Source organism: Otolemur garnettii, unplaced genomic scaffold, assembly GCF_000181295.1.
Source record: "Otolemur garnettii isolate 467f Iridium unplaced genomic scaffold, OtoGar3 scaffold00104, whole genome shotgun sequence".
Lineage (NCBI taxonomy): Eukaryota > Metazoa > Chordata > Mammalia > Primates > Galagidae > Otolemur > Otolemur garnettii.
Genome location: NW_003852499.1, coordinates 4,291,828 through 4,319,249, shown reverse-complemented (window position 1 = coordinate 4,319,249; position 27,422 = coordinate 4,291,828). Strand labels below are relative to the sequence as shown.

General features: G+C 38.3%; 1 protein-coding gene across 1 annotated transcript; it reads left to right on the top strand.

Annotated features, from left to right (window-relative positions):
* The first annotated feature begins 4,411 nt into the window (after nt 1–4,411).
* On the top strand, nt 4,412–24,749 carry TIGAR (TP53 induced glycolysis regulatory phosphatase). The gene is made up of 6 exons (XM_003796425.3): nt 4,412–4,484; nt 12,563–12,600; nt 14,541–14,662; nt 20,437–20,514; nt 21,740–21,850; nt 22,731–24,749. Exons 1-6 carry the CDS (start codon nt 4,453–4,455, stop codon nt 23,160–23,162), a joined length of 813 nt encoding a protein of 270 aa, XP_003796473.1. The 5' UTR covers nt 4,412–4,452; the 3' UTR covers nt 23,163–24,749.
* Nucleotides 24,750–27,422: the final 2,673 nt, after the last annotated feature.

Below are 27,422 nucleotides of genomic sequence, written 5' to 3'. Positions count from 1 at the left end.
GAGAACTCAAGTATATTGGCAAGAAAAGAACAAATGATCCCATCTCAGGGTGGGCAAGGGACTTGAAGAGAAACTTCTCTGAAGAAGACAGGTGCACAGCCTACAGACATATGAAAAAATGCTCATCATCATTAATCATCAGAGAAATGCAAAGCAAAACTACTTTGAGATATCATCTAACTCCAGTAACAATAACCCACATCACAAAATCCCAAAACCAGAGATGCTGGCGTGGATGTGGAAAAAAGGGAACACTTCTACACTGCTGGTTGGAATGCAAACTAATGCATCCCTTTTGGAAAGACATCTGGAGAATACTTAGAGAACTAAAAATAAGACCTGCCATTTGATCCTACAATTCCTCTACTAGGTATATATCCAGAAGACCAAAAATCACATTACAACAAAGATATTTGTGCTAGAATGTTTATTGCAGCCCAATTCATAATTGCTATCATGGAAGAAGCCCAAGTGCCCACCAATCCACGAATGGATCAATAAATTGTGGTATATGTATACTATGGAATATTATGCAGCCTTAAAGAAAGATGGAGACTTTGCCTCCTTCATGTTTACATGGATGAAGCCGGAACATATTCTTCTTAGCAAAGTATCTCAAGAATGGAAGAAAAAGTATCCAATATACTCAGCCCTACTATGAAACTAATTTATAGTTTTCATGTGAAAGCTATAGCCCAATTATAGCCCAATAATATGGGGAAGGGGGAAAGGGAGGGGAGGGGAGAGACGGTGGGTAGAGGGAAGGTGATTGGTGGGACCACACCTATGGTCCATCTTACAAGGGTACATGTGAATCTTTCTAAATGTAGAATATAAATGTCTTAACACAATGACGAAGAAAATGCCATTAAGGCTATATTAACCAGTTTGGTGAAAATATTTCAAATTGTATGTAAAACCAGCACACTGTACCCCATGACTGCATTAATGTACACAGCTATGATTTAATAAAACAAACAAACCAACAAAAAACACTAGGCAAAAGACATGAACAGAAGCTTTTCTAAGAAAGACAAACTAATGACCAACAAAGACATGAAAAAATGTTCAACATCAAAAGTTCTTTGTGGGCAACGCTGGCTTGAGATGTCTCTTAGAGATCCAAGTGGAGATGTTAAATAAATAGAGAAATGAATGAGGAGCTCAGGGGGGATCCAGGTTGGGGATATAAATGAGCCTATACACTGGGTGAGATCATTGACGGCGTGACTGAGGAGAAAGAGGACCAAGGGCAGAATCCTGTTATGCTCCAACATTCCCAGTGTTTATGGCATTGCCTCCTCACTAAACATTTTCCATAGCTTTTGCAGTTAGGCAAGGCCATGTGAGTATCTATGAACAATGGATGGAGGAAGCATCTGAGAACTGGTTCAAGACCTTCAATTGCTATCATCTCCTGCCTTCGCAATCATGAATTTTTGTGTTAAAGTCAACTTGTCTATCAAGTCTGGTCCCTAAATGACTATCTGGCCTAAAGATCCTTTCTGAAACATGTTAGACATATAGCACAAAAGACAAATAAACATTAATGTGTTAAGGCACAGAAATTCCAGAATTCACTTGATGTCTCAGCATAAGTTGGCCTGTCCTAATTAATTGAGAATGCCATTGTGTAATAGGTCTCAAAAAAGTACCATTTTCTTTAAAAAATAAAAATAAAAAAGCATATGAGGTTGGACAATTAAGTTTACAAACTCATCCTAGAAAAAAGTGCTACACACCTCATTGCTAAATATTACTACAGTAACCTCCAAAGTACTCATCTTGGCTATCTGGTGACCCAGATTCTTAAAGATTATGAAGACATTGGTTTTTAAAATGTATTTCTTGAATAATTTAGAAAATCAATAGGCATGGATGTTTTGTAACTTTCTAAATTTCTCTTAGAACAATACTCCCATTCCGTATGTCAGCTTTTCCGTATGAGCTATTTGACAATCGATAAAAATAGATATTCCTCATTTATTCATTTAAAAGATGATGATTGAGCCTGTGTTATGTTCTGAACATTTTGTTAGGCGATGGGGAAGTAATGGAATAGAGCTAGTACTTACTCCTATGGTTTATAGGTTTTGATGCTACCTGCATATTTTACCTGGTATCAAATTTAGTTCTGAGATATTCAGAGATGAGAAATTAATTAATCTCTATGTGTTTTAATTCTTCATCTGTAAAAGGGAAATGGTAACCCCTACCTTTTAGAGTTATTGTATTAAATGAGACAAAGTGGCAGGTTAGTTTTATTCAGGCTTTCGAAATGCACTTAGACCACTCTAAGGATCTAAGTTTTTACTGTAAAAACTAACACTGAAAAGGTATGTGGTCTTGCAGCAGCTCAGGGGACCAGTGAACAGGTACTCTTTGCATTACTCATTTATGTCTCCTTGGTTTTTCGTTATCTTTGCTTGTTCTTACACTCTCCTCTGCAAATGCTTCGCAAACTTATTTATGATTTCTGTTCTTCATAACTTTAGTCTATATGCCCCCTTTAAATCCCAAACTCTATTTAGTGGTTTCTTTCTGCTTCTACCCTCACAGATAACTATGTAGTAAATTTCATCTCTCACTTGTAATTTCCAGGAGAATTTGTTGGACCAATTTATTTGGGCATTCAGAACATGTATTTGGACTTTTTACTATATACAGGCAATGTGCCCCCCATTGTAATGCAGGCCCCACTACCAGGGCCCTCTGACTTATCTCTCCACTCATCCTGAAAAATGCTTCTTGCTTACTTGAACCCAGGAAGCTGTCAGAGATGTTGAATTTGATCTCCACTCCAGACCTACTAACTTCAGATCCCCAAGTGATTTGTGTGAACATTTAAGTTTGATAAGCACTGCTTTAAACTTCCAGCTCTCAAAACTGTTGCCTGCATATTGAAAACAGCAGGGGATTTTAAAAATATGGGTACTGATGCCTGGGTATTTCCCCAACTTTAAGATTTAATATTTCTAGAGTGCAGCCTGGTATTCAAAAGATCCCTAGATGATTCCAATGTGCAGGTGGGTTTGGGGCCCTCTGAACTAGTTCTGTGTCACTATTGATCAGCTATGTGATCCTAGACAAATTGCTAAGTTTCTCTCTAGACCATATTTCTCATTTCTTAAGTAAAGATAATATAGCCTATCTTGTCTACCTCAGAATTGTCCTGAAGGACAAATGTGATAATACATGTGAATCTGTTTTGAAATGTGTGCTTATGAATCTAAGTATCTCATGTATCAGTTAACTTTTCTAAACCTATCTTCTCATATATAAGTGAGGATTCAAGGAAACAAATGCATTATCATTAAACATAAGAATTTAGGTAAAAATACATGGAAGGCAAGTCTTCCTAGCTAACGCCATTAAGTTTGATCTATGTGATTGCTAGGTACTGTTATCTCAGTTTACCTATCATATAACTGAGGATTGATTTAGAGAGGTTAAATAATTCTCTCAGGTCTCTGAAAGCTTTTAAATAGAAATTATTTACCTGACGCTTGTTAAAAACCTCAAGGAAGATTTTTATTCAAGACAAGACCATTGCAGTAGGGATCAAGACTACTGCAGTAGGGGAGAGGAAATGAATTTCATTCTAGAATAAAACTGGGACAAGTGGAGATTTATAGCTGGGGGCAGGATGGAAGGCTTGAGAGAGAATTATTAAAAGGAACTTAGTGAGGTATCTATGGTTGGAGGAAGAGAAACTTGACTTGTTATCAAGGCTGTCGGAGGAGAGCTTGACTGAGGGTCAAGGGTGAGGGGACGCTTGATGAACTAGCTTAACAATATTCTTTGGTAAAACGGGGCTCAGGATGAGGCCTAGTTTAGAAGGCAGCTCTAAAGAGCCTATCTAAAGTTTGGTCAAGGAACGAGTCTTTGTCAAAGCGGAGTTGGGACTAAAACCGGGTAGGTCTAAGTCTATAAATACAGATCTTGCCGCCTCTACTTCCCCAAGGTGAATGATTAATCGCTAAACGTCAAAGAAGACAGTTTGGCGCTGTGCACCTGTGAGGTATCCAGGCATCCATTGGCCAGCTATGAGACTATTGGCTGCACTCTAACTTCAAATCGGATCAACCGCAAATCAGAACACCAGCTTTCTTATCTACCCTAAGTCCGCAGGCTACAAACTCGTTCCGGCTAGAATCCTAGAACAGATTGAGGGGGCGGGGCCCGAACGCACCTGCGGTGCGCCAATCACAGGCCAGCGCGCTGGAGCGCATGCGCCCTAGTCCTGGGTGAGGCTTCATTGCCCCCAGTCTCCTCCGACCTGTCGGCCTTCCGCCGTCTTGATTGGCCTTCGGGAGGTGACGCACATGGCTTCTTCGACCTATGGCGACAAAGCCGGCCGGCAGCTTAGCGGAAGTAGTGTGGGGGAGGTGATTCCAAAGAGAAGCGGCGCTGCTGGGCGCCGGCGCAGGCTCCCGAGGCGGCCGCAGGAAGATGACTCGCTTCGCTCTAACCGTTGTCCGGCAGTGAGTATCACTGTCGCAGGTTGCCTCCTTTTATCTTCCCTCTCCTCCCCTCCTCTCTTCTTTTTTCTCTTCTCTCCTCTCGGTTGAGTATGTTTCGGAGTGAAAGGAACATTCATCTGTCATCACCTCCGGTCCCCGCCGGTTCGACTCTCGGAGGGTCGGCTTGGAAGAGGCTATTTTCAGGGCGCTTTCGTTGGGCTATCGCGTGTCGACCCCAACAGCCGCTAGTGAGGACGGCGGGTCTTAGATATCATCAGTACCGTGTTTCAGATAAAGAAAGTGAGTTCCAGAGGAGTAAATTGATCAAGGTTCCTAGCCTAGTGCAGAGCACAAACTGAAGAAAAACAACCATGTCTCCAGAGCTCTCCGTGCACTATTTTTGCTCCCCAGCAGATGCTCAGAGTTTACAGAATTGCTGGTCCATAGCTGAAGTTCCGCTCTCCCCTCTCTCCGTCTTTGCTGTTCCCCCTTGTTTCCTCAGGCAGTCAGTCTCACTGGTGTCTGTTTAAGGTTTATTTCTTCTCCCGCGAGGTTACAGTTCCAGGAGAGGAAAAAAGGAAGGGCTTCAGCCTGGGCTCACCAGACCGCATCCCACCGAACAAATGTTTTATTATCATAACTGATTACGTAGAGCTGAATGCTGATATGACTTTATGTCTTTTATCTTTCTCCTCCTCAACACATACTTGCCAAGTGTTGAGGAGAAATTCAGAGTGGGAAGAGTAGAGATTTTTCAATTAGTATAGAGCTGGCTTGGATTCCGGACTACAGCTAGGAGCTAGATAGCCTGGGTTTTCAATTAAGTAACCGACTTTTTGACCTGTTTCCTGATATACAAAATGAAGGTAATGATAATGCCTATCTCACTGGATTATTGTGAGCATTAAAAGGAGGAAAAGTAAGGTGCATGGTACAACAGAGGGGACAAATATCCCTGAAGATAAAATAATTTGTATGGGTATTTTTTGTAAGGGCAGCTTTAGTAAGAACTCAGTTGTTTCCCAAATATGATGTATAGTTTATCAGACCAGCATTTTCAGTAGCTACTATGTGCCAGTGTTTTGGATCATACAGGTAAATGTGGATCATACGGATAAATATGATACCAATTCTGCTTTCATGGAATTTACAATGGGCACTAATATGATTTACCCTTGTCAAGGTGACTTTTAACTGCTATCTTTTCTGTCCTCTGCTTCTTTTATAGGAAGATAATCTTGGGAATCATCTGAAATTCTGCTTTTAGGATTCACAGGATTTTTAACAAGTAAATTAGAAATCTAGTTGCATCCTCTTTTCTCTCAACCTCTCTCCGTTTTTTAGAATGCTTTGGGAGAATTCTTGACTGACTGAAGGTATACAGCTAATTGGTAGCAGAACAGGAACTAGAGTCCTGAGAGTTCTTTCTTCTAGCCTTAGAGCACTTCCTGGATGTCCATCCCAGCCAGCACGGTGTCAGACATTTAACTGAAACTCAGAAGTTGGAGGAAATGTGGGTTAAGGCATCCCTTGAAAAGTAAAATGATTCCTATTTAGATTTGTAATAGACAACAGTAATAAAAACATGTATTTTATTCTTTTCCTGCAGTTTAACAAGGCTTGATTGTGGAGGCCCTCATAGGTATCATTTAAGAAAATAAGTCCTAGTAAGTGTGACTATATGCCAGGCACTGTTGTGAGATAAGGACTGATATCCTCAGTTTGCAGGTAAGGCAGTTGAGATAGAGTGGTCATGTAACTTGCTAAAAGTCACATGGCAAGTTGAGGAGGTAGGATTTGAACCAACACAACTTAACCTCTCACACTGCTTTTTGCCTTCTTTTTAATGTGTCAAACCTAATATTTGTAACTTATTTGAATATCACCAGCCATTTCTGAGGCTTCTCTATTTATTTTTTTGAGGCAGAATCTTGCTCTATTGCCTAGGCTAGAGTGCAGTGACCAGATCATAGCTCACTGCAACCTCAAACTCCTGCATTCACATAGTTCTTCTGCCTCTGCCTCACAAGTAGGTGGGCTTGTAGGTGCATACCACCGTGCACAGATAATTTTTTTATTTTTATTTTTTTGTGGAGACTGAGTCTCCCTTCTGTTGCCCAGGCTGGTCTCAAACTCTTGGGCTCAAGCAGTTCAACTACCTTTGCCTCCCAAAGTGCTGGGATTATAGGCATGAGCTCAAGGCTGCTTTTTATTCTCTTAATATAATTGTGGGAAGTGATAAGAATAGTTTGTTTTGTTCTGTTTTAGAATGTAGGAAAATGGAGTGAGAGTGTTGAAATAACCAGTAGGGCTGTGGTTTGCTGCTTTCCTGTCTGAACCATCCTTCTTCTTGCCTTTAGAGCTATCAAAACTAAAAAATGGTGATTCTTTTAGGAAAGAAAATCATTTCAAATAGAATCACCACAATTAAATTTAATGACTTCAAAGAATTGGATAATTTTACCTGTTCAGATAATGGGAGAAAACTTTAAAGCAGTTTCTATAAGTCCAGCAAAATCTTTTGAGCCCTGTGCTGTTACTGTGTGTTTATCTTTCTTCATCATACTTTTAATTGAAACTGCCAGTGTGTGTTATTTTTGGAATAGAATGCCCAAGATTTCAAAACGCAAGTGTATCATCATTATTATCTTATGGCACAGCGTTGTTGAAAACTCTAGCATAGGTAGGTTGGCATTATCTTCACCTACATACAAAACACTATCAATGGCCCTGGTTCCTTGAAATGTTATTTGTAGGTGTTGCAGTTTGTCACCTGCAAAACTATCCATTTCACTTTCATTTTAACCAGCTCTCAAAACTTTAAATTGTTTTATGTTTTTTGTTATCCTTTTTAGAGTGCCGTGGTGTCACAGCACATAGCAACCTCAAACTCTGGGGCTTAAGTGATTCTCTTGCCTCAACCTCTCAGGTAGCTGAGACTTAAGGTGCCCGCCACATTGCCTGACTATTTTTTTGTTGTAGTTGTCATCGTTGTTTAGCAGGCCCAGGCTGGGTTCAAACCCACTGGCCCCAGTATATGTGGCTCGTACCCTAACCACTGAGTTATGGGTGCCGAGCCAAAATATTTTTTTGTAAACTAAATCTAATTTACATTTAATGACTTAAAGGTGAGGAATTAGTAAAATTACTTATGGCAAAACTGATTTGTTTTTCTTACTGTACCTCTTACTTGCTTTTGTAATGCTAATCATTTTTCTGGATACTAATGAAGCAAGCAAAATAATATTAGAACATCTGTAATTTAATCCTTTTATGGAGATATATGGAAGTGTTAAGTTAGTGTGATACTTGTTTCCTGGGTATGAGGTTGATCAATTGGGGAGAGCCTATGCAACTAGGACTAATCTGTATTTAAACACAGATATATCATGAATTGAGTATCTTACAAGTTTTTTCCCTCCCAAACCATCTAGTGAAAGTCTTTCATGTACACTAAAGAATATCTGCTTTGAAAACTAGCCTCAAGTGTATACTAATTTCCCGTGATTTGTCTACCTTTTGTGGCAAGCTGACTATTATCTGCTAAATTTGAATTTCTTAAAAGGACCTAATAGGCAAATTAAGCTTTCTGCGTGATTTTTAAAGGAATGCTCCAAAATACGAATCCAGACTAACAAAAAATAAAATACATCTTTTAAGTGAAGAACAGTGCGGTAACCTACAAAATGAATGATGCATTTTTGTAGGGCTTATAAATGGCTGGTCATAAGACAACTTGGCATAAGCATTTGGATTCCTGCAGAGTCGGGCTTTCTGTTTTGGAAGTGGATCACACTGCAGATTTTGAAAATGAGTGGTGTTATTCTTGACTCTTTTAAAATATATCCTTCTGACCTTTCAGCTCCCTCCACCTTTTCGGCTGATATCAGAAGTCAAACTTGGTTAAGGGAAGTAGATTAATAGTAAAACTATTTTAGCCAGCTACTTTCCTTTCTCACGTCCAAAACAAATCAAATACTTTCAAGGATTTATATAAACCTCTCCATAAAGCTGATAAAAGCTGTGATATTAAATATTTATTAAAGATTTCGGGAAAAAATTCTATTTTTGGATTCCTACTCTATAATATTTATAAAGTGATTCGAAGGCAGATATGCCTGTTAGAACCACGAGTGAATGCCAGTCATTGTTAATAATATTATCATGTCTGCAGTAGTCTCTATCAGCTTATAGTAAAATGGAATCCTGCATCACATCACAGCTATTTTTCTCCGTTCACTGAAAATTGTTAGATGGTGGGACATACCTTTATAAAGCTATCGGATTACTGGGATTCCATTTTTGATAAAAATAATCTTTTGACAGTCTAATGTTTTTTGAACTCTAAATTTGTGATCAAATCAGCTATTGGGATTAAATTCAAATCCTGAATTAATCTTTTCAGCACATGTACAAAAAGCAATCATCTCTGCTGAATTTGTGTGATTTGTAAAGACCTGAACTTTTTGGTGTCTATTACATGACTTTTTTGGGTAGCAAAACTGTTAATTCTCATCACCCCTGTCTACACCCCACCCCACCCCCTTTTTTTTAAAAAAAGAGACAAGTTTTGCTTTGTTACTCAGGCTAGAGTGCAGTGGCAGTTATAGCTGGCTACATTTATAGCTTTCTACTCCAGTGCTCAAGTGATCTTCTTGTCTCGGCCTCCCAAGTGGCTGGGACTACAGGTGCCTGACACCACACCCAGTTAATTTTTCTATTTTTTTGTAGAGATGAGGTATTGGTATATTGCTCAGGATGATGTGGAACTGCTGGCCTCAAGCAGTCACCCAAAGGGATTAATAGGTGTGAGCCACCTTGCCCTGCTGATTTTAAATATATAAATGAGGGCACTTCTTTGGCTTCTGCTGGAAATTGAATTGGCTGTATTAAAAGAAAAACTTTAGACAAATTAAACTTAGCAGAGTTTGAGTAAAGACATAAAATCCATGAGTTGGGCAGCACAAGCGGGCTCACCTGGCAAAGTGGGCAGGCAGTATTTATAGACAGAAAAAGGAAGTGAATGCAGAAATAGCCTGAGTGGGTACAGCTCTGTGCTTGCCTTATTTGGACATGTTTGAGCACTTTGCAGCCCATAATTGGCTGAAAGGTGAGCTGCTATGATTGGCTGAGGCTTGTTTTCTTATTATAAGAATATATTCTCAAATTAGGTTGTGGTTTATTTGCATATTAAGTTAGGGTTCACCTTGCTACACATGGAGGCAGCTTTATACAGATTTAACTGCTACAAAGCCACTGTCACAAGAAGATGTTACTTATGTATTTAAACAGCAGTTCTTTTATTCTTGGTCTCAGCAAGATTGTGAGGCTGAGACAAGATGCGAATCTAACACATGAAAACTTTTCTAGATTAGAAATGACAGGTTCCCCGTTAGGCTGCTGCTTTATCAGTCTGAATGGTAGAGTGTAATGTTCTCTTTTGTATCCATTTTGTAAGATTCTAAGTGAATTTTGGAGTGTAGAAAATCTTTTTTTTTTTTTTGGCCGGGGCTGGGTTTGAACCCGCCACCTCCAGCATGTGGGGCCGGTGCCTTACTCCTTTGAGCCACAGGCACCACCCTAAGAAAATCTTTTATTAATATTAACAACAGTGATAATAATGGCAAATCAGTGGTCGTGTTTTTTACCAAGGCATAAATACTTCTGTAAATTCTATTACACATTTATTTATTTTTATTTTTATTTTTTTGAGACAGTGTCTCACTATGTTGCCCTTGGTAGAGTGCTGTGGTGTCACAGCTCACAGCAACCTCAAACTCTTGGGCTTTAGTGATTCTCTTGCCTCAGCCTCCCTTGTAGCTGGGACTACAGGTGCCCGTCACAACGCCCGGCTATTTTTTGTTTGTATTTTTATTTGTCATCATTGTTGTTTGGCAGGCCCAGGCAGGTTTGAACCCGCCAGCCTTGGCATATGTGGCTGGAGCCCTAGCTGCTGAGCTATAGGTGCTGAGCCTACGCATTTATTTTTTAAGCTAACATAGCCACATATTAGAAATAAAAATCCTCCCCAGTCTCCCTGTTCCTTTTACTCTACTCCAGAGGTGGCCGTGTTTTATGTCTATCATTCCAGGGTTCCTTTGTGCAGATCCAAATGTTTATTATTTTCCTCTTTAATACAAAAGTAGCATTCTTCTTATATTTTTTGCACCTTGCTTTTTTCTACTTGATCATATTTCTTGGTGATCTTTCCTTATCTTCACATACAGCCTCTTTTTCTTTTAAAGAACACATTTATATATTACTCTATTAGGAAGCTATACCATTGTTTATTTGTTAATGTGATCATTAACAAATGATTCTTTTGGCCGTAGTTAAGGAAATTGTCTCTTAGTGGACATTTGGTTGTTTATCGTCTGTTGCTATTAGAAATATTACTGTAGCAAATATTTTAAATATAAGTGAATATAGGTATTCCCAGTAATGGGTTTATTGGATAAAAGGGTAAACACATTTGTTATTTTGATAGTTATTTTCAGATGGGCCTCTGTAGCTAAAGTACACTCACAAAAGTTCTCTTATTTCCAGGATTTTCTCCAGGTACTGAGCATGGTAAGGTAGATAGAGTCTCTTGCTGTTCCTTTAAGGAACTGGAGCCAGGGTAGACATAAAACTAAAAAGTCAGTTATAATAGCACGTGGACAATAACTTTTGTCGGTAGTGCCAGGGTAAAATGGAGCACAGAGTTGGGGCACTTGACCGAAGTAGGTAGATGGGGAACAGCACAGGGAGAGAAGACTACCTAAAACAGCCAGACTTTGGATCTTAAAGAATGGGAATATGTTAACCAGGCCCAGAAATCTGTTTTAATAAGTATACCAGGTGATTCCGATGTACACTTTAGTTTGAAAACCATCAGTCTAGGCAGTGGTTGGCCAACAATTGTTTTTATAAACAAGAAGGAAGGTTCTAGGCAAAGACTTAAGTTTGTGAAATTTGTGATTCTGACTTCAAGGTTTGTGATGGAGTTTCTTTCTTGATCTGAGTCAATCCCATGTGAGATTATTATTATTATTTTAAACTAATGCTTCACTTAAAAACAAAGAAGCCATCATACTCCATTGTAACCACAGAAACACAAGTTAAAATCAAAGTGAGATGAATTGTTCAGGTACTATGGGCACAGATTGAAAACTTACATTACTGAGGCTTGGTGCAGATGGCTCCCCACACTGAGAGGTGCTGGGACAGATTGGTGTAACCGCTTTGGCATTACCTAAGTAACGCTGAGTATCTGCATGCTCATGGCCTGGCAGTTCTAGTGCCTGGTGGATATCCCTAGGTTTGGTTCAGTCAGCTTTTAATTGGAGCACAAAAAATTTCAACTGGGTTCTCCTTGCTTCTCCTTTCCATGTATTTGATGATTGAATTTTTGTGAGTCTACTCTGTTGTCCAGTCTGCCTGGGTACTTCCTTCCCCCTCCAGCCTCAGTCGCCCCCAGTGTTTCGTGAAAAAGGTTTGCAGTCTTTTCACCCTTCTGTTGGCATCAGATTGTTTTGGGTTGTTTTGTTAATTTTTGAAAGTGTAGTACCCAAACTTCAGTTCATCATGCAATTGGTCTGCAGGATAGTTGTTAGTACTATAAAACAGCAGCTTGAGAAGACCTAGGAACCAGGAGAAGGGGGCAGGGGATTCTGAGGTCTGTGCTCCTCCTTCCTGGTTCATCTGATTCCCTTCCACTTGCTCATTTAGCGCAGCCTGAATGGACTGACATTCGTGCTTTGGTTCTGCTGCCTGTGAAGGTAGTTTTCATCAATATATTTAACAAGGTTATTTGACTAAAATAGGATATGCACAGTATTTCGATTTTTAGTAGGATTTTCCACCTGCAGTTCACTTGGGAGTGATTTCTGATCTAGACATTTTAATTTGGGGCAGTTTGAAACGCGTAGCTCCTCATTAGAGGAGACAATTGCCAAAATTAGTTGAGGATAAATTGTATTTTATAGGTTAGATTATGAAGTATGTTACTTGATTTATATGATATCTTTATGAATCTCATTACCCTTCATTGTTGATATTTTTTCTGCTCTCAAAATATCAATTTGGTAATAAGGTTTTTCCTCCTCTTTCCATTTTAGTGGAGAAACAAGACTTAACAAGGTGAAAATACTTCAAGGTTGGTATAATCTGAATGTTATTTTAGCTCTCTCCCTAGTGTGATGCAAGAGTTAATTGGATTTGAGAGAGGGCTGGGAGCAGCACTCTGTTGTGGATTGGGATTGTAGACTTAACCCAACATAACCATAGAAATATGTGGTCTACGAAAGTTTTGAGACAGACTGTGTTACGGTCTGTCGTTTCACTTCTGAGAAACACAGTCAACAGTGCTCTTTCTGATTCACCTGTGCAAGTTTCTTTTTCTTTTTTTTGAAACAGCATCTCACTATGTCGCCCTCAATAGAGTACCGTGGCGTCACAGCTCAGAACAACCTCCAACTCTTGGGCTTAAGTGATTCCCTTGCCTCAGCCAAGTAGCTGGGACTACAGGTGCCCACCACAACACGTGACTATTTTTTTGTTTCAGTTGTCATTGTTGTTTCAATGACCTGGGCTGGGTTTGAACCCGCCAGCCTTGGTGTATTTCGCTGGTGTCATAACCTCTGTGCTATGGCTGCCAAGCCTCAGCTGTGCAAGTTTCAGCTTGCTTGGTTTATCACTGTGGCTGGGAGGGCTTCATTTGTTTCCATCCACAGGGATTTTATGTTTCTTGATTTTTGTGCATCTCAAAATTTTCATAACGTCTCATGTATGATCAGAGCAGTTGGCAACCAAGAGAAACAAACCTTGTGTAAGTGAACTGGATGTAAATAACATTTCTCCAGATTATCCCTTATGTATGGCTTCAAAGTGGCCTGGTCAGCTGATTAAAGAACTATATTGGGTCTCAGTGTCTTAAAATATAACTGTCTGAATTTAAAATGATTTCATATTTGGATACATGAAGTATACTGGCTGCTAAGATAGTTCTTTTAATTTTAGTAGTAATAAAGAAGAGGTTTAAAAAGAGAACTCCTATTTTCACATGAGGTTATTTTTTCTGAAGAGATTCTTCTCCCTTGTTCTGTTAACTTGGACTCAAATCTTTTAATTGCCCTGTGATCCAGCCAGTCTAGCTTTTTAAGAATATCTTGGGTGAACTTTTGGCTAGACACACTATTTATGTGCTGTGATTGTAAAAGCATTTAGTTTTGCTTTTTTTGGTTAGGGACTTCTGAGATTTACTGATTTTCACGCCTGGTGTGCCTGACTTGTTTTTCTGGAGACTAACTGGTCTGATGCTTAAGTGAACCTTTTATTTTAGGCATGTGTGCCATCTAAGTCACCCTTTGCACTGAAGGCCCTTACCACCTGTCCTTTGCTATTGCTCATTTGTCTTATTTTATAAGAAGCTGGAACACAAAAGTCTTTGTGTTTACACTCATTTTTAGGTTTGTGTTGTGTTTTCTTCCTGACCTTGTAAGTAGATGCTTAGTTCTTGAAGTTATTTTGTTTTTTAAGCTTTTAAGCCTTATGTATTTCTTTTTTTTTTTTTTTTAGCCTTATGTATTTCTAAATACCATTTTTATTGCATACCCACAATTCTTATATGTGGTGATTTCATAAGCATTCAGTACCAAGTATTTTAATTGACTTCTAACTTAATTACTTGGTATTGTTACACTATGGTTTATTTGATAATACGTCTTTGAAATTTCTGAACATGGTCAGTTTTTATAATTTTTCCACTATATGTTTAAGAAAAATATGTTTTCTGTAATTGTTGGGATTGGAGCTATGTACCAAATAACCATCCTGAATTTGTTTTTAAATCTTATATACTGGGCTAATTTTTTAAATTTACTAATTTGCATGTTTAACCTAATTTAATTTTTGAGTGGGACAGCTTGAATTTCTTACTGTAGTACTTTGTTTATCCTTTAATACTTGAAATTCTACAAATGTTTTATGTACAGATTTTGCTTTTATATGGGTTGAAGCTATTTTATAGGCATATACAAGTTCAAAATTGTTACCTCTTCCAAGTGAATGTTATTGTGCCTTTTCTTCATACCACAGGACAAGGAGTAGATGAACCTCTGTCAGAAACTGGATTTAAACAAGCAGCTGCTACTGGTGTATTTCTGAGAAACGTAAAATTTACTCATGCTTTCTCCAGTGACCTCACGAGAACAAAGCAGGTAAGTTTAGAGTCAGGGTCAAGGCTCATGGGTCAAAAGTCTCAACGACTGTGCAATCTTGAAAAATCTACCAGTGTCTGTGGGGAATTAAATCACAAACAAACATCACCCCTAAACCCCATTATCCTCTAACTGAACTTTTTTTCTTTTCATTTTGCATTGTTTTTTGTTTGTTTGTTTTTTATTTCAGATTTATATGAAGATACAAACGATTCAGTTACATTGTTTGCATTTGATAGGTAAAGTCCAAGTTGTAGTTGAGCCTGTCACCTAGCAGTTGTGCCATATACCCTTACATTGTGCCCATTAGGTGAGAGCACACCAAACCCCCTTCCTCCTTCCCTCTCCCACCTCCCTTCTCCCTTCGCCCCTTGAGTTTAATTCATAATTTTTCTCTTGTATGTGCAGTTTTCACCTACTAGTTTCATATTAGTATTGGATACACTGAATATTTGCTTTTTGATTCTTGTGATACTTTACTAAGGAGAATGTTCTTCAGCTCAATCCAGGTAAATGCAAAAGATATAGTCTCCATCTTTTTTATGGCTGAATGGTATTCCTTGGTATACATATACCACAGTTTGTTAATCCATTCATAGATTGATACGCCCTTGGGTTGGTTCCACATCTTGGTGAATTGAGCTCTAATAAACATTCTAGTGCAAATGTTCTATGGTACAGTGATTTTTTTTACTTCTGGGTAGATACTTAGCAATGGGATTATAGGATCAAATGGAAGGTCTACTTTTAGCTCTTTGAGGATTTGCTATGCTTCTTTTCATAGAGGCTATGTAAATTTGCAGTCCTACCAGTGGTATAAAAGTGTTCCCTTCTCTTCATACCCTTGCCAGCATCTACAGCCCTGGGATTTGGTGATGTGGGCTATTCTCACTGGGGTTAGGTGGTGTCTCAAGGTGGTTTTGATTTGTATTTCTCTAATGATTAGGGACAATGAGCATTTTTTCCTGTATATGAAAATAGGAAAATAGAGATATGCCTATAAATAGGAAAATAGACATATGCCTGTCTTCTCCGGAGAAGGATCTTTTTATGTCTCTTCCCACTGGTGAATGTTCTTTTCTTATTGATTAGTTTGAGTTCTCTGTAGATTCGAGTTATCAGCCCTTTGTCAGATTTGTAACATGTAAACATCTTCTCCCATTCTGAAGTCTGTCAGTTTGCTTTAGCTGTTGTGCCCTTAGCTGTGCAAAAGCTTTTTATCTTGATCATGTCCCACTTATTTATTTTTGGTGTCACTTCATTTGCCACTGGGTTCTTCTTTGTTAAATCTTTTACTAGGCCAATTGTCAAGTATTTTTCCCACACTTTCTTCTAGGGTTTTCATTGTTTCGTGTCTTATATTTGAATCTTTTATCCAGCATGAGTCAATTTTTGTAAGTGATGAGAGGTGCGGGTCCAGTTTCAGTCTTTTACATGTGACTACCTAGTTCCTCCAGTACCATGTATTAAATAGGGATTCTTTTTCCCAGTGTATGCTTTTATTTGGTTTATCAAAGATCAGATGGTGATACGTGTTCATCTCTAGGTTCTCTATTCTATTCCATAGATTTATGTCTCTGTTTTTTGGTAGTAAGGTGATGTTTTGATCCCTATAGCCTTATAGCATATCCTGAAGTCTGGTAATATGGTACCTCCAGATTTGTTTTTGTTTGTAATTTTTAAATTAGAGTAGCTCACACACACACAAAAAATCTAACAAGAATACAAATAAGGTATCATGAGAGTGAGCCAGCAGAAACAACAGACAGGAGAAATTAAACCACAAAGACATTAGGAATTAGAATTACCAGATACAGTAAAACAAACAAACAGATAAACCAAAAATTCCCACTATGTTACTATAAAGGAAGAGAAGACTTGTTAGAAATATCTTTAGGGAACAGATTACTATAGAAATGACCCCATAGATTTAGAAAAGAACCAAATCAACTTCTGAAAACTCAATAGAAAGAGAGAGAATAAAAGGGCTGGCATTTTACCTCTTCCCATAAACCACTAGAAAACGTGACATAATGTGGTCTGAAAGAACTGTTTTCAGACCTTGGATGTGAACTGAGCACTGTGAACCTGAGATACTCGAATGAAATGGAACAGAGGAATATAGTTTTTGAGACTCAGGTAGGGGAAGCCAGAAAGAGCTCAGTGGTCTCAGTGTGGTGAGGAGACAAAGTTTGGAATTTTAGGAGGTTAACTTAAATATATAACTAAGGTTCGTAAGCGTGATGGACAGAGAAAGAACTCTAGAAGAACTCCTTTACATCTTTGGTGGACTATTAATCTGTACATGTATAAAAAGTGAAACTGTGAGAGGCCAGGTAAAACACCAATTCAGGGTAGAGAATACTTGCTGGAGAGAGGTAAGCGGATTCCTCACACAGGGAAGGGAATCCTTTGATTTCTCGCCAGCCAAAGTGGAGAGATTTTGTTGAATACATACAACATATAGTAGAGATTTCAGAAGGGTCACACCTTAAAGGAAAGGCTAAACTAATCTTAGAGGAAAATGATGAGAGAAATGAAAGATTAAAAAACATTTTTTCCCTTAAAAAGAACCAAATTGATTTAGAGATGAAAAATACAATATTCTAAAATGGAAATTTTGTAAGATAGGCGTTGATGAGGCACTTAGAAGAAGAGGTCAGTGAATGTGAAGACACAGCAATAGAAATTCTAAAATTAGCTATGAAAAAAACCCAGAAGTCTAAAACGGGAAAAAGAAAGAGTCTGAGTGAAATGTGGGACAATATCAAGCAACCTAGTGATGGTAGTTGGCTTCCCAAACACAAAAAGGAGAAGTGGCAGTGGGGTGAACATGAAGAGTTAGAAAATGTTCTTGAAGAGATAATGACTAAGAATTTTCCAAATCTAGACCCAGCGAAAATATGTTTAAAAAATTAGGGTGAAGTAAAGAATTTATTTTTATTTTTATGCAAAAGTTGAGGGAACAGAAATAGACCCACAGTTATATAGTCAGTTGTTATTTTATTTATTTATTTATTTGTCAATTAAATTTTGAAGAAGGTACCAAAGTAACTCAGTGGAGCAAAGATAGTCTTATAAATAGCAATGATGAAACATGGGATAGCTATATGAAACATGACCTTTGACCCTTATTTCACACTACAGAAAAACTAACTTGAAATGGATTATAAAACAAATCTAAAAGCTATATGTATATGTATATATATAATACATACATAATTCTTTGGAAAAACACAGGAGAAAGGTCTTATGACCTTGGGTTAGCCAAAGATTTCTTAGAACAAAACATGAACTATAAAAGAAAAGTTTGATAAATTGGATTTTATCCAAATCAAAATTTTCTGGTCTTTGAAGGATTAAGAAATTGAAAAAGCAAGCCACAGATTGGAAGAACATTATAAATAAGTGTATTATATCTATAACTTATGTCATCAATGAGTATGTATATATATTCGACAAAGTGTTTATGTGCATAAGTTTTTTAACTCAGTGATTAAACAAATAGCCCACTTTAAAGTGAGCAGAAGATTTGAATTTGACCAGATACCTGACAAAAGAAGACTTACGGAAGGCTGGTAAAAAGGTGAAAAGTGCTCAAACAGCCTTGAACATCACAGAAATGCAAATTAAAACTGCAGTGAAATATTCCCATACTGCTGAACACACATTTGAATGGCTAAAATTAAAAATATAAAAGGATGTGCTGATTAGAATATAAAGAACCAGCTACTTTGGGAAATAGATTGATAGTTAAGCATATATTTACAAGGTCATCCAGCAATTTCAGTTGCAGAAATTCATCCAAGACAAATAAGAATATATGTCCACACAAAGACTTGTACACAGTTGTTTGATAGCAGCTTTATTTTTATAATAGCCAAAACAACCTATGAGTTCATCAGCAGGTGAGTGGATAAGTGAGCCGTGGCATAATCACACAACAGAATACAACTCAGCAGTGCAGACTGAATCACTGATGTGTCAGCTGAGATGAGACTCAGAAACATTATGCTAAGCAGGAGAAGCCAGACACCAAAGAGCCCATACTGCATGATTCCTTTTATATGAAACTCTAGAAAAGACTACCCTGTGGTTAGTTACACAAAGTAGATTGGTGGTTGCTTGGGACGAGGAGGGGGAGAGGTTTACTGGCATGGGCATAAAGGAATCTTTTGGAGTAATGGAATTCTGTATTTTGATTTCGGTGGTACTCAGATAGGCATATACATTTGTCAAATTTCAGTGAATTGTGTACTTAGGAGTATTTTGTCATTGTAAATTGTATCGTAATGAAATTGATTTAAAATATGGAAAAAGTTACAAAGCATAAAACCAAAAGCCTCAATGAATGTACAAAATTATAGATTACACACAGTTGAAGTGACCATTAACTTACAAGTTAATAACCTAAATGTAGCACAGTGTGAGAGATTTGAAATATGAGAGTTTAAAAGACATGAGGAGCATGATGAAAAGTTCTGATGTCTTCCTGAAGGAGATAGCAGAGAGAATAGGGAAGAGGCACCACTCAAAGAGGTCACAGTTGATTCTCTTAGAGAATCGTTGAAAGACAAATCTTCAGATCCCCAAAGTGTAACAATCCCAATTAGCATGCATAAAAAGAAATCCTCATTTGCATTTATCATAGCAAAATGGCAAGAATCTAAAGAATAAGGAGGACATACTTCATCTACTAAAGACCAATAGTTAGGCTGTCAACAAATTTGTCACTATCAATAATAATTTATTTAATGTGCTGAGAAATACTGAGGATTGGCCTAGAGTTTTATACCCAGCAAAACCTTTACTAGAGTGTAGGGGAAATGAAGATGTTTTAGACAATAGGTTATTAAACTAACTTGATAATTGAAAAAAAAATTCAAGAAGGAAAGTCTGTTTCAGAAAAGAATAGTGAGCAAAAACATTGGTAAAGTTATGGGTAAATATGAAGAAATATTGACAACGTATATAAAACAATGATTATAATTTGTGAGGAGGGGAGTAAAAATAGGCAGAATGTGAACTTAAAGTATTTCTGTAATTTTGCAAAAATAGCATCTCTTGTCAAGCAAAAACAGCCAGACATAACTTGAGAGACGGAAACATGATCAAAAATGAGCATAAAGACAAGACAATAAAAACAGCCACAGGAGTTATCTGATAGCTAGTGTTATCAGACATAGACTTAAAATCACCATTTTATACTGAGTGGAAGATGACATTGAGAATTTTAGCAGAGAACTGTAAATAATAAATTATAAACAAGAACCAAATGCAAATTCTAGAATTAAAAATATAATTGAAATTAAGGCTTAGTGGATGGTCTTAACAGCGATTTAGATGCATCTGAATGGAGATTTAAGGAGCTAGAACAGAGGTTAGTATACATTTTTTGTAAAGAGCCAAATAATAAGTATTTAGGTTTTATGGTGTATATGGTCTGTGTCACAACCTTCCAGCTCTGCTGTGGGAAAGCAGCCATAGGCAGTACATTTGTAAATGGTGTGGCTGTGTTCTAATAAAATACTTTATTGACAAAAGCCAATAAAGGTCTGGATTTGGCCTATGGGCTGTAGTTCGCTGACCTCTGAAATAGAAGATAGAAGAAAATATCAAAATCAGGCATGAAGAGACAAAAGGATAAGACGTATAGAAAAGAGGCAGTTTTTACAAAGGAAAATTATTGCTAGTTCTTTTTTATTCAATGGGTTTCAGTGTGAAGGGTGATTGTTTTTATAAGAAAAGAAACAGTTGTCTTTTTTGATTTTCAGACCATGTATGGCATTTTGGAGAAAAGCAAATTTTGTAAAGATCTGACAGTGAAGTATGATTTGAGACTTCGAGAAAGGGTAAGTAACTTATTTACATACTATTCTTTACCATAAATTATCGGCAAGCCACCCAAGCTGATCACATGACTAGACATTAAATCCATTCCTGCTAAGGATTTGGACTCAGCAAACGTATATTAAGAATGTGACAGTCACTGTTACATACTTTATCTGTAGCATCGTATTTAATTATTAAAATTGTGAGATAAGCATCTTAAATTATAAAAGAAAATATGGAAGAGTTTAAATAAAAGTGAAAATTATGGATATTGCATAATTTATGTAAACCAGCTACTACTAATGGACATCTAAGTTGTAACTAGATTTCCCACTGATGTAAATACTGTTAAAATAAACATCTTGCATTTAATTCTTTTTAGACCTATTGAATACATTTCTAGAAATGGACACTGTGGAGTATGCACATTTTTTAAGACTTTATCCACATTAGTAAATTGCCTTCTAGAAAAGCCATCTCAATTTATAATCTCATAAATAATCTAGGAGAAAATTTTGTTTTTTCACACCAACCCTTGATTTTATTAATGTCTCTTTGATCTTTCAATTTTTAATAACTTAAGAACGGTGCCGTATTTTTATTTATCGATTTCTGACAAAGTTGATTGCTCATGTTTCTGGGCCATTTGTATTTCTTTTGTGATGTATGTGTCCCTTGCTTGAGCTCAATCTTAATGACTCTAGAAAACTGAGAGCTTTGAAGTCACAAGATCTGGGTTTGAATTTGAACTTTGCTAATTACTGAACTAGCCAAATTATTGGCTGTGAGAATGGGCCAGGTGCGAGGGCTTACACCTATAATCCTAGCACTTGGGGAAGGCCTAAGTAGAAGAATCACTTGAGGCCAGGAGTTTGGGACCAGCCTAAGCAACATTTTGAGACCCCATCTCTACAAAAAATAGAAAAATTAGCTGGGTATGGTGGTGTGCATCTGTAGTCCCAGCTACATGGGATTGAGGCCAGGACTGAGGCAAGAGGATTAATCACTTTCACTTGAGCCCAAGAGTTTGAGGTTTCAGTGAGCTATGGTGGTTTTTGAGGTTCATGGCCCTCTACTGAGTACATTTCCATTATCAGTTCAGTGGAGGTATGGTAATCTAAGTGGAGGAAACTAAGCTTTTTCCTGGGGTGACTGTTACAAATTGGATTGTTATTACAAATATGTTGTAAATGTACCAGTATTACAAAGTTACTTGAGGCACTCTTATCTCTTGGACCCTTGCAGAAATACGGGGTTGCAGAAGGCAAGGCACTGAGTGAGCTGAGGGCCATGGCCAAAGCAGCTGGAGAAGAGTGCCCTGCATTCACACCACCCGGAGGAGAGACCTTAGACGAGGTGTGCAGCACTGCCAGGGTCAGATGACCCAAGTCATGCTCTTTTTATAAATGAGATGTTTCTGAATGTTAGCTAACCAGTTTAAAAAATTGCTTGGTTAATTAAATAGTTCTGCATATGCCATTTCTCTTTTCCTTTTTAAAGTATTCCTTCTCATTTATTGTTAAGTTGGTTGTTGTTACTGCTAGTGGATTTAAGGAAATGTGTTATTAGACAGTAATTCTAGAAAAATGTTGGAGTGTGAAGCAGTGGGGTTAGTAGTGGGAGTGGTGTTCAAATGGAACGGTAGGGAAGTCACCCAAGAGGCAAAATAATTCAAACCATGAAATCTTCAAGCCTCTGCTTCCTCTTCAGCTTTCCGAGTGACATCATACCATGCTGATGGTATGCTGACATCATACCATATTTCTGTGGAATGTTGTGCTTTGATTTGCGTTATTGGTGGGTTTTTTCCCCTTCATTCTTTCTTTTCAAAATTTTCTTGTAAAGAGTTTATATTGCTTTTTAAGAAGGGGGAAGATTTGTTGCTATTGTATTCCAGCTACACAGCAGAGCCAGGTGTGGTTCTGGGTCAGTGCTACGTTATGGGGTCCGGTTTACTTTGCAGATTTGCCTAACTAGACTGCAAGTGCTTTGAAGTCAAGACTTGGGAACTGTGGTGTACCTTACTCATCTTTTGTTCCCCATGTGGTTCTGTAGTTCTAGAAATATTGTGGGTACTTGCTGATGCCTGTTAACTGCTGAGTGCATGAATAGAAGTGCTGATGAGTATCTGCCCTTGTGCTATTTATGTTGGCATATTTGAAAAAAATTCAGGCAGTTACGTTTTAAGGAAATCATTGCCATCAGGTTATTTCACCTGGTATTTCTTTCCTTACAGGTGAAAATGCGGGGGAAAGACTTTTTTGGATTTCTTTGCCAGCTAATTCTGAAAGAAGCAGGTCAAAAAGAGCAGTTTTCCCAGGGAGCTTCAAGCAACTGTTTGGAAACTTCTTTGGCAGAAGTATTCACTCTAGGAAAAAAACGTGGCTCTGAATTTAATTCAGAGAGCGGTGCTCAAGGATTAGTAGCCAGTGTCTTAGTTGTGAGTCACGGTGCCTACATGAGAAGCCTGTTTGGTTACTTTCTGACTGACCTCATGTGTTCCTTACCAGCAACTGTGAGCAAATCCGAACTTGCATCTGTCAGTCCCAATACGGGGATTAGTCTCTTTATCATAAACTTTGAGGAAGGAAGAGAATTTAAACCAACAATTCAGTGTATTTGCATGAACCTACAGGACCATCTAAGTGCAGTGGCTGAAACTCACTAAGTTTAAACCTGCAACAAAATCTAAGAATTTTGAGCCTCTGAAGGGAGTCCCTTTGGCCTTATTTACTTATGTTCTATGCTAGCGCTGATTTGGAAACTGTTAAAAGCCAATTGTAAAGTTCAAGTGGAATCAAAGCCACGTAAAACTTTAATGGAAAACCATTTAGAATTATTTTGTCTGAGTACAGTTGGTGTTTTTCAGAGTAATTTCCCACCGTACTCAGTTATAGCTCTGGATTATACATGGATGACAGAACTCAGTATTGCAAGTGGGGGATTAATAAGTTTGTTACTATGCCTTTTCCCCCCTTTTTTATGTTGATCGTTTCCTTTATTTTCTGAAAAGTCTAGCTTATTTTATTGATGGTTGGTAAAATTCTGTTCTTTCCGTCTCATCCTGTAAGATATTATAATTTTATTATAATTACCACTACATATTTATGATGACTATGTGTTATGTTAACTAAAAGTGATTGCTGCCATAAGTTAATGTAAAGTAAAGTGGCACTGAAATGCTTTACATATAAATCAGCTGTTGGAATTTGCTGTTCTGGAGGCCTTGAAATATGGAAATGTGGATGAATGCAGATAATGTCTGGGGAAAGAAGTTAAAATATTACTTGATTAAAAAACATTAAAGAAGGAATCTTTGAGCAGAATAGAAAAGAGCAGTCTTTTATCTAAGCAATCCCTCCAAAGACAAGTCAGTGGAAACCAAGAAAGCCCAAAGGGGAAACAAAAGTTTGACTAAGAGAATGAAGAGAAATATCCACTTTTTATCTAACCTATGGGCTAAAGAATTTCCAATTTGAAGAAGGCTTTAAAGAGTAAACAGTTAATAGTACACTATGCAGTAACCGAGGAGAGCGGTGCTCGGGCCGCGTCTGTGCTTGTTTTGTGGGAGGTGCAGATGAAGCTGCCTCTTCCTTCCACTAGATGGCACTGGAAGAGAGGGATTTGGGTTAACTTAATTTTATAGGTAAGATCCTTCCTTCAAAAATTCTTACCTAGATAAAGCATTTTACATGTAGTTGCTTTAAGTTACCGTGTTGAAGTTGTGTGAGTGCAGCTCCTAAGAGGATTAATGCTAAGGTGGCCAGTGAAGGCTGAAGTCGCAGATAGTCACAATATAAATCGTATGTAAAGTTCAGTATCGTGCTGTGTTCAGCCTGTCCAACACTGCCACTTTTCTACCAGTATCGAAACACTGCATGCATTTGAGCACCAGGGACATATACTGTAAAAGACTTGAAAAATAACTGCAAAGGACAAACAATAAATATCCCACTGTATGTTCCCACCATACAGAGGGAATCTTTCTTATTTTTTTAAAAAAGAAACAATATTTAGATATAAGTAGAATTCCTTTTAACCAGTCCTCACAGTCCTGTTCTTCTGCAGAGGTGACCATGGCACTGAATCTGTGTGTGGGGAGTGTGTGTATACTCTTTACGTTTTCACCAGGTATCTGTAAAGAAATGGTATTGTTTGGTCTTGTAAAAATGCACATAAATATCAAGCCATGTGTATTCTTTATTTTTGCTTATTATGTCTGGGGCTCTGTTAATATGCATATATCTAGTTAATTATAAACACTGTATTCTGTTGAATAAACACTGCACATTTTATTTTTCTATCAGGATGCATGTAGGTATAGTCAGTATTTTCTTATAGACACGACACTACAGAGAACAGTCTTTTGCATCACTCCCTCTGCTATGTCAAAAGATGTACATCTCCAGGTTTCAAAGGAGCCAGCCCTGCTCCCAGTGTTCACAGTTGCTGTTTTCCACATCTTTGTCAACAAGTGATGCTGTCTTAACTAGTTTACTGCTCAATCTGATCAGTGAAAAATACTTCATTATTTTCATAGGCTTTTTTGTGATTGCTGATGAGTCTGAGCATTTTTTCTATAGTGTATATATAAACAATTCTGATATTTCTTCACTGGTGAATCACTATTACATAGTCATGGTCTTCTGTTTTTCCTTCAAGCTATTTGGTTTTTTCTTAGTGAGTTGCAAGAGTAATTTGACTATTCTGAATACTAGTTCTCCCACTTTTATATACATTGCAAATATCTTCCAATTTGTTACAGTATGGTGGAATCATTGTAGTTCACAGCAACCTCAAACTCCTGGGCTCAAGGATCCTCCTGCCTCGGCCTCCCACGTAGCTGGGACTATAGGCTCACACTGCTACACCTGGCTAATTTTTCTGTTTTAGTAGAGATGGGGTCTTGCTCTTGCTCAGGTTGGTCTCATACTCTTGACTTCCAGGGACCCTTTCCCCTCGGCTTCCCAGAGTGCCAGGATTATAGGTGTGAGCCACCATGCCTGGTGCTTATTTTACATTTTTGAGACAAACCAAATTATCTTGTTTTTGGTGTTTATCTTTAAGAAAACTTCTCTTAACCATGAGGTTATACAACAATCTCCCTTTTTCTTACAGTTTTAGAGGAATTTTGAATGTCAAATCTTGAAATTATCTGGAATTTATTTTTTATAGTGTAAGGTGAGAATTTTTTTCTATGTGGGTAAAACAATTAATGCAACATCGTTATTAAGACTTTTCTTTCCCAGTTGATTGTGATTCTACACGGTCATATCCTCACACATCCATATTTGCTAGAGCCTGTTTGTGGACTCTGTTCTGTTTTAGTTCACTTTGGATTCCCAGAGCAGTGTCGTACTTAGTCATTGTGGCTTTGCAGCTGAATATCTGTAAGGTGAGTCCTTCCTCTTGTTCATTTTAATGATTATCTTAGCTATTTGTGCACTTTATTCCATATACCTTCTGGAATCAATGGGCTAATTTCCAGACAAATGTTATTGGAGTCACATGCGTTTGTTCAGTTATCTAGTCATTCAACACATATTTCTTGAGCATGGTGCACACATGTCAGGCTACCATAAGAAGTATGAGAACTAGTATCCAAACTGAATATGTAGCATGAACGGAAATGGACTAAGCCTCCATCCTTGTGGAATTTATGTTCTATCAGGGAAGATAAGTATAACGTGTCAGATTGTGCTCAGTGCTGTTGGGCAAAGTAAGGCAGGGACACCAAACAGCCCGGCAGGCGGAATGCTCTTACATTTGGGGTGAGCAGGGCTGGACTGTCAGAATACTGCAGGGTGTGAGGTCTGCTGACTTCAGAAGAGAAAACACAGGTGAGAGGAGTAAGGAGTGTCCTGAGGAGGGACCAGGCTTGACCCCTTTGAGCAAGGGATGGGAAAGTGATAGGACAGAGAGCTGGAGGGAAGGAGAAGCACACGGGCGTATGTGGCCTGGTGGTCTGTGCCAAGGGTTTGGGCTTTGAACCGAGGGAGATGGGTCACCTTTGGCCAGTTTGGGGTAGAAGAGTGACCAATAGGACCCCCCCCCGGTCACACTGTGGTGGGGGGCAGGGTAGGAGCATAGGTTAGAGGCAGGGACAGTGGCAGCAGGCTGCCCAGCTGCTGCAAGAAATGAGGCCAGCAGGGATGGCAGGGACCAGGCCCGGTGCCTGTGATGACACACTAAGGAGCCTGGATGTGAAGTGTCAAGGTTAGCTTAGGAATGACATCTTCCCGTCTGTGAACACCAGACGTCTCTCCATTTTTTGAGTCTTTTACTTAATGAAGCTTTGCCATTTTCTTTGTAATGTTTTCTCTGCTTTTTGTTTGTTTTTAAAGACTTAATGAGAGAAAGGTACAGTGATTTTTCACATACTCTCTGCCCCACCACCCACACAGAGTGGTGCATTTGTTACAATACGTGAACCCATATTGGCACATCATCAGCACCCAAAGCCCGTAGTTTACACTGGGGTTCCTTCTTGGTGGTGTACATCCTGTGCGTTTGAATGAATGTATAATGACACGTACCCACCATACAGTGTTTTCACTGCGCTAAAAATCCTCGATGCTCCTCCTACTCATTCCCCTCCTTGTCTATTTCTGAGGCTTAGTTCTAGTTCCAGCAGGGATGATGGGTAGAAGTTTCCGGTTCTAGCCTTTGCAGTAGGCTCACAGCTGCAAGCACGGGCTTTCACTTATGCCCCCTAGCCACCTGGATCTCCACGCATGCCTCCCAGTCTCCTGTCTTCATGTCCTTTCCACTGCTCAGCTACTCATCTTCATTTTCTTCTTTTTTTTTTTTTAAATGAGTAATAGCTCATACTCGGCATCTTTATTGTTGGATACGGATTCCCCTTTACTGCTTTTTAATTTCAATTTCCTCATTATAAACCTATTTTGCCTAACATCTTTCTCTTGAC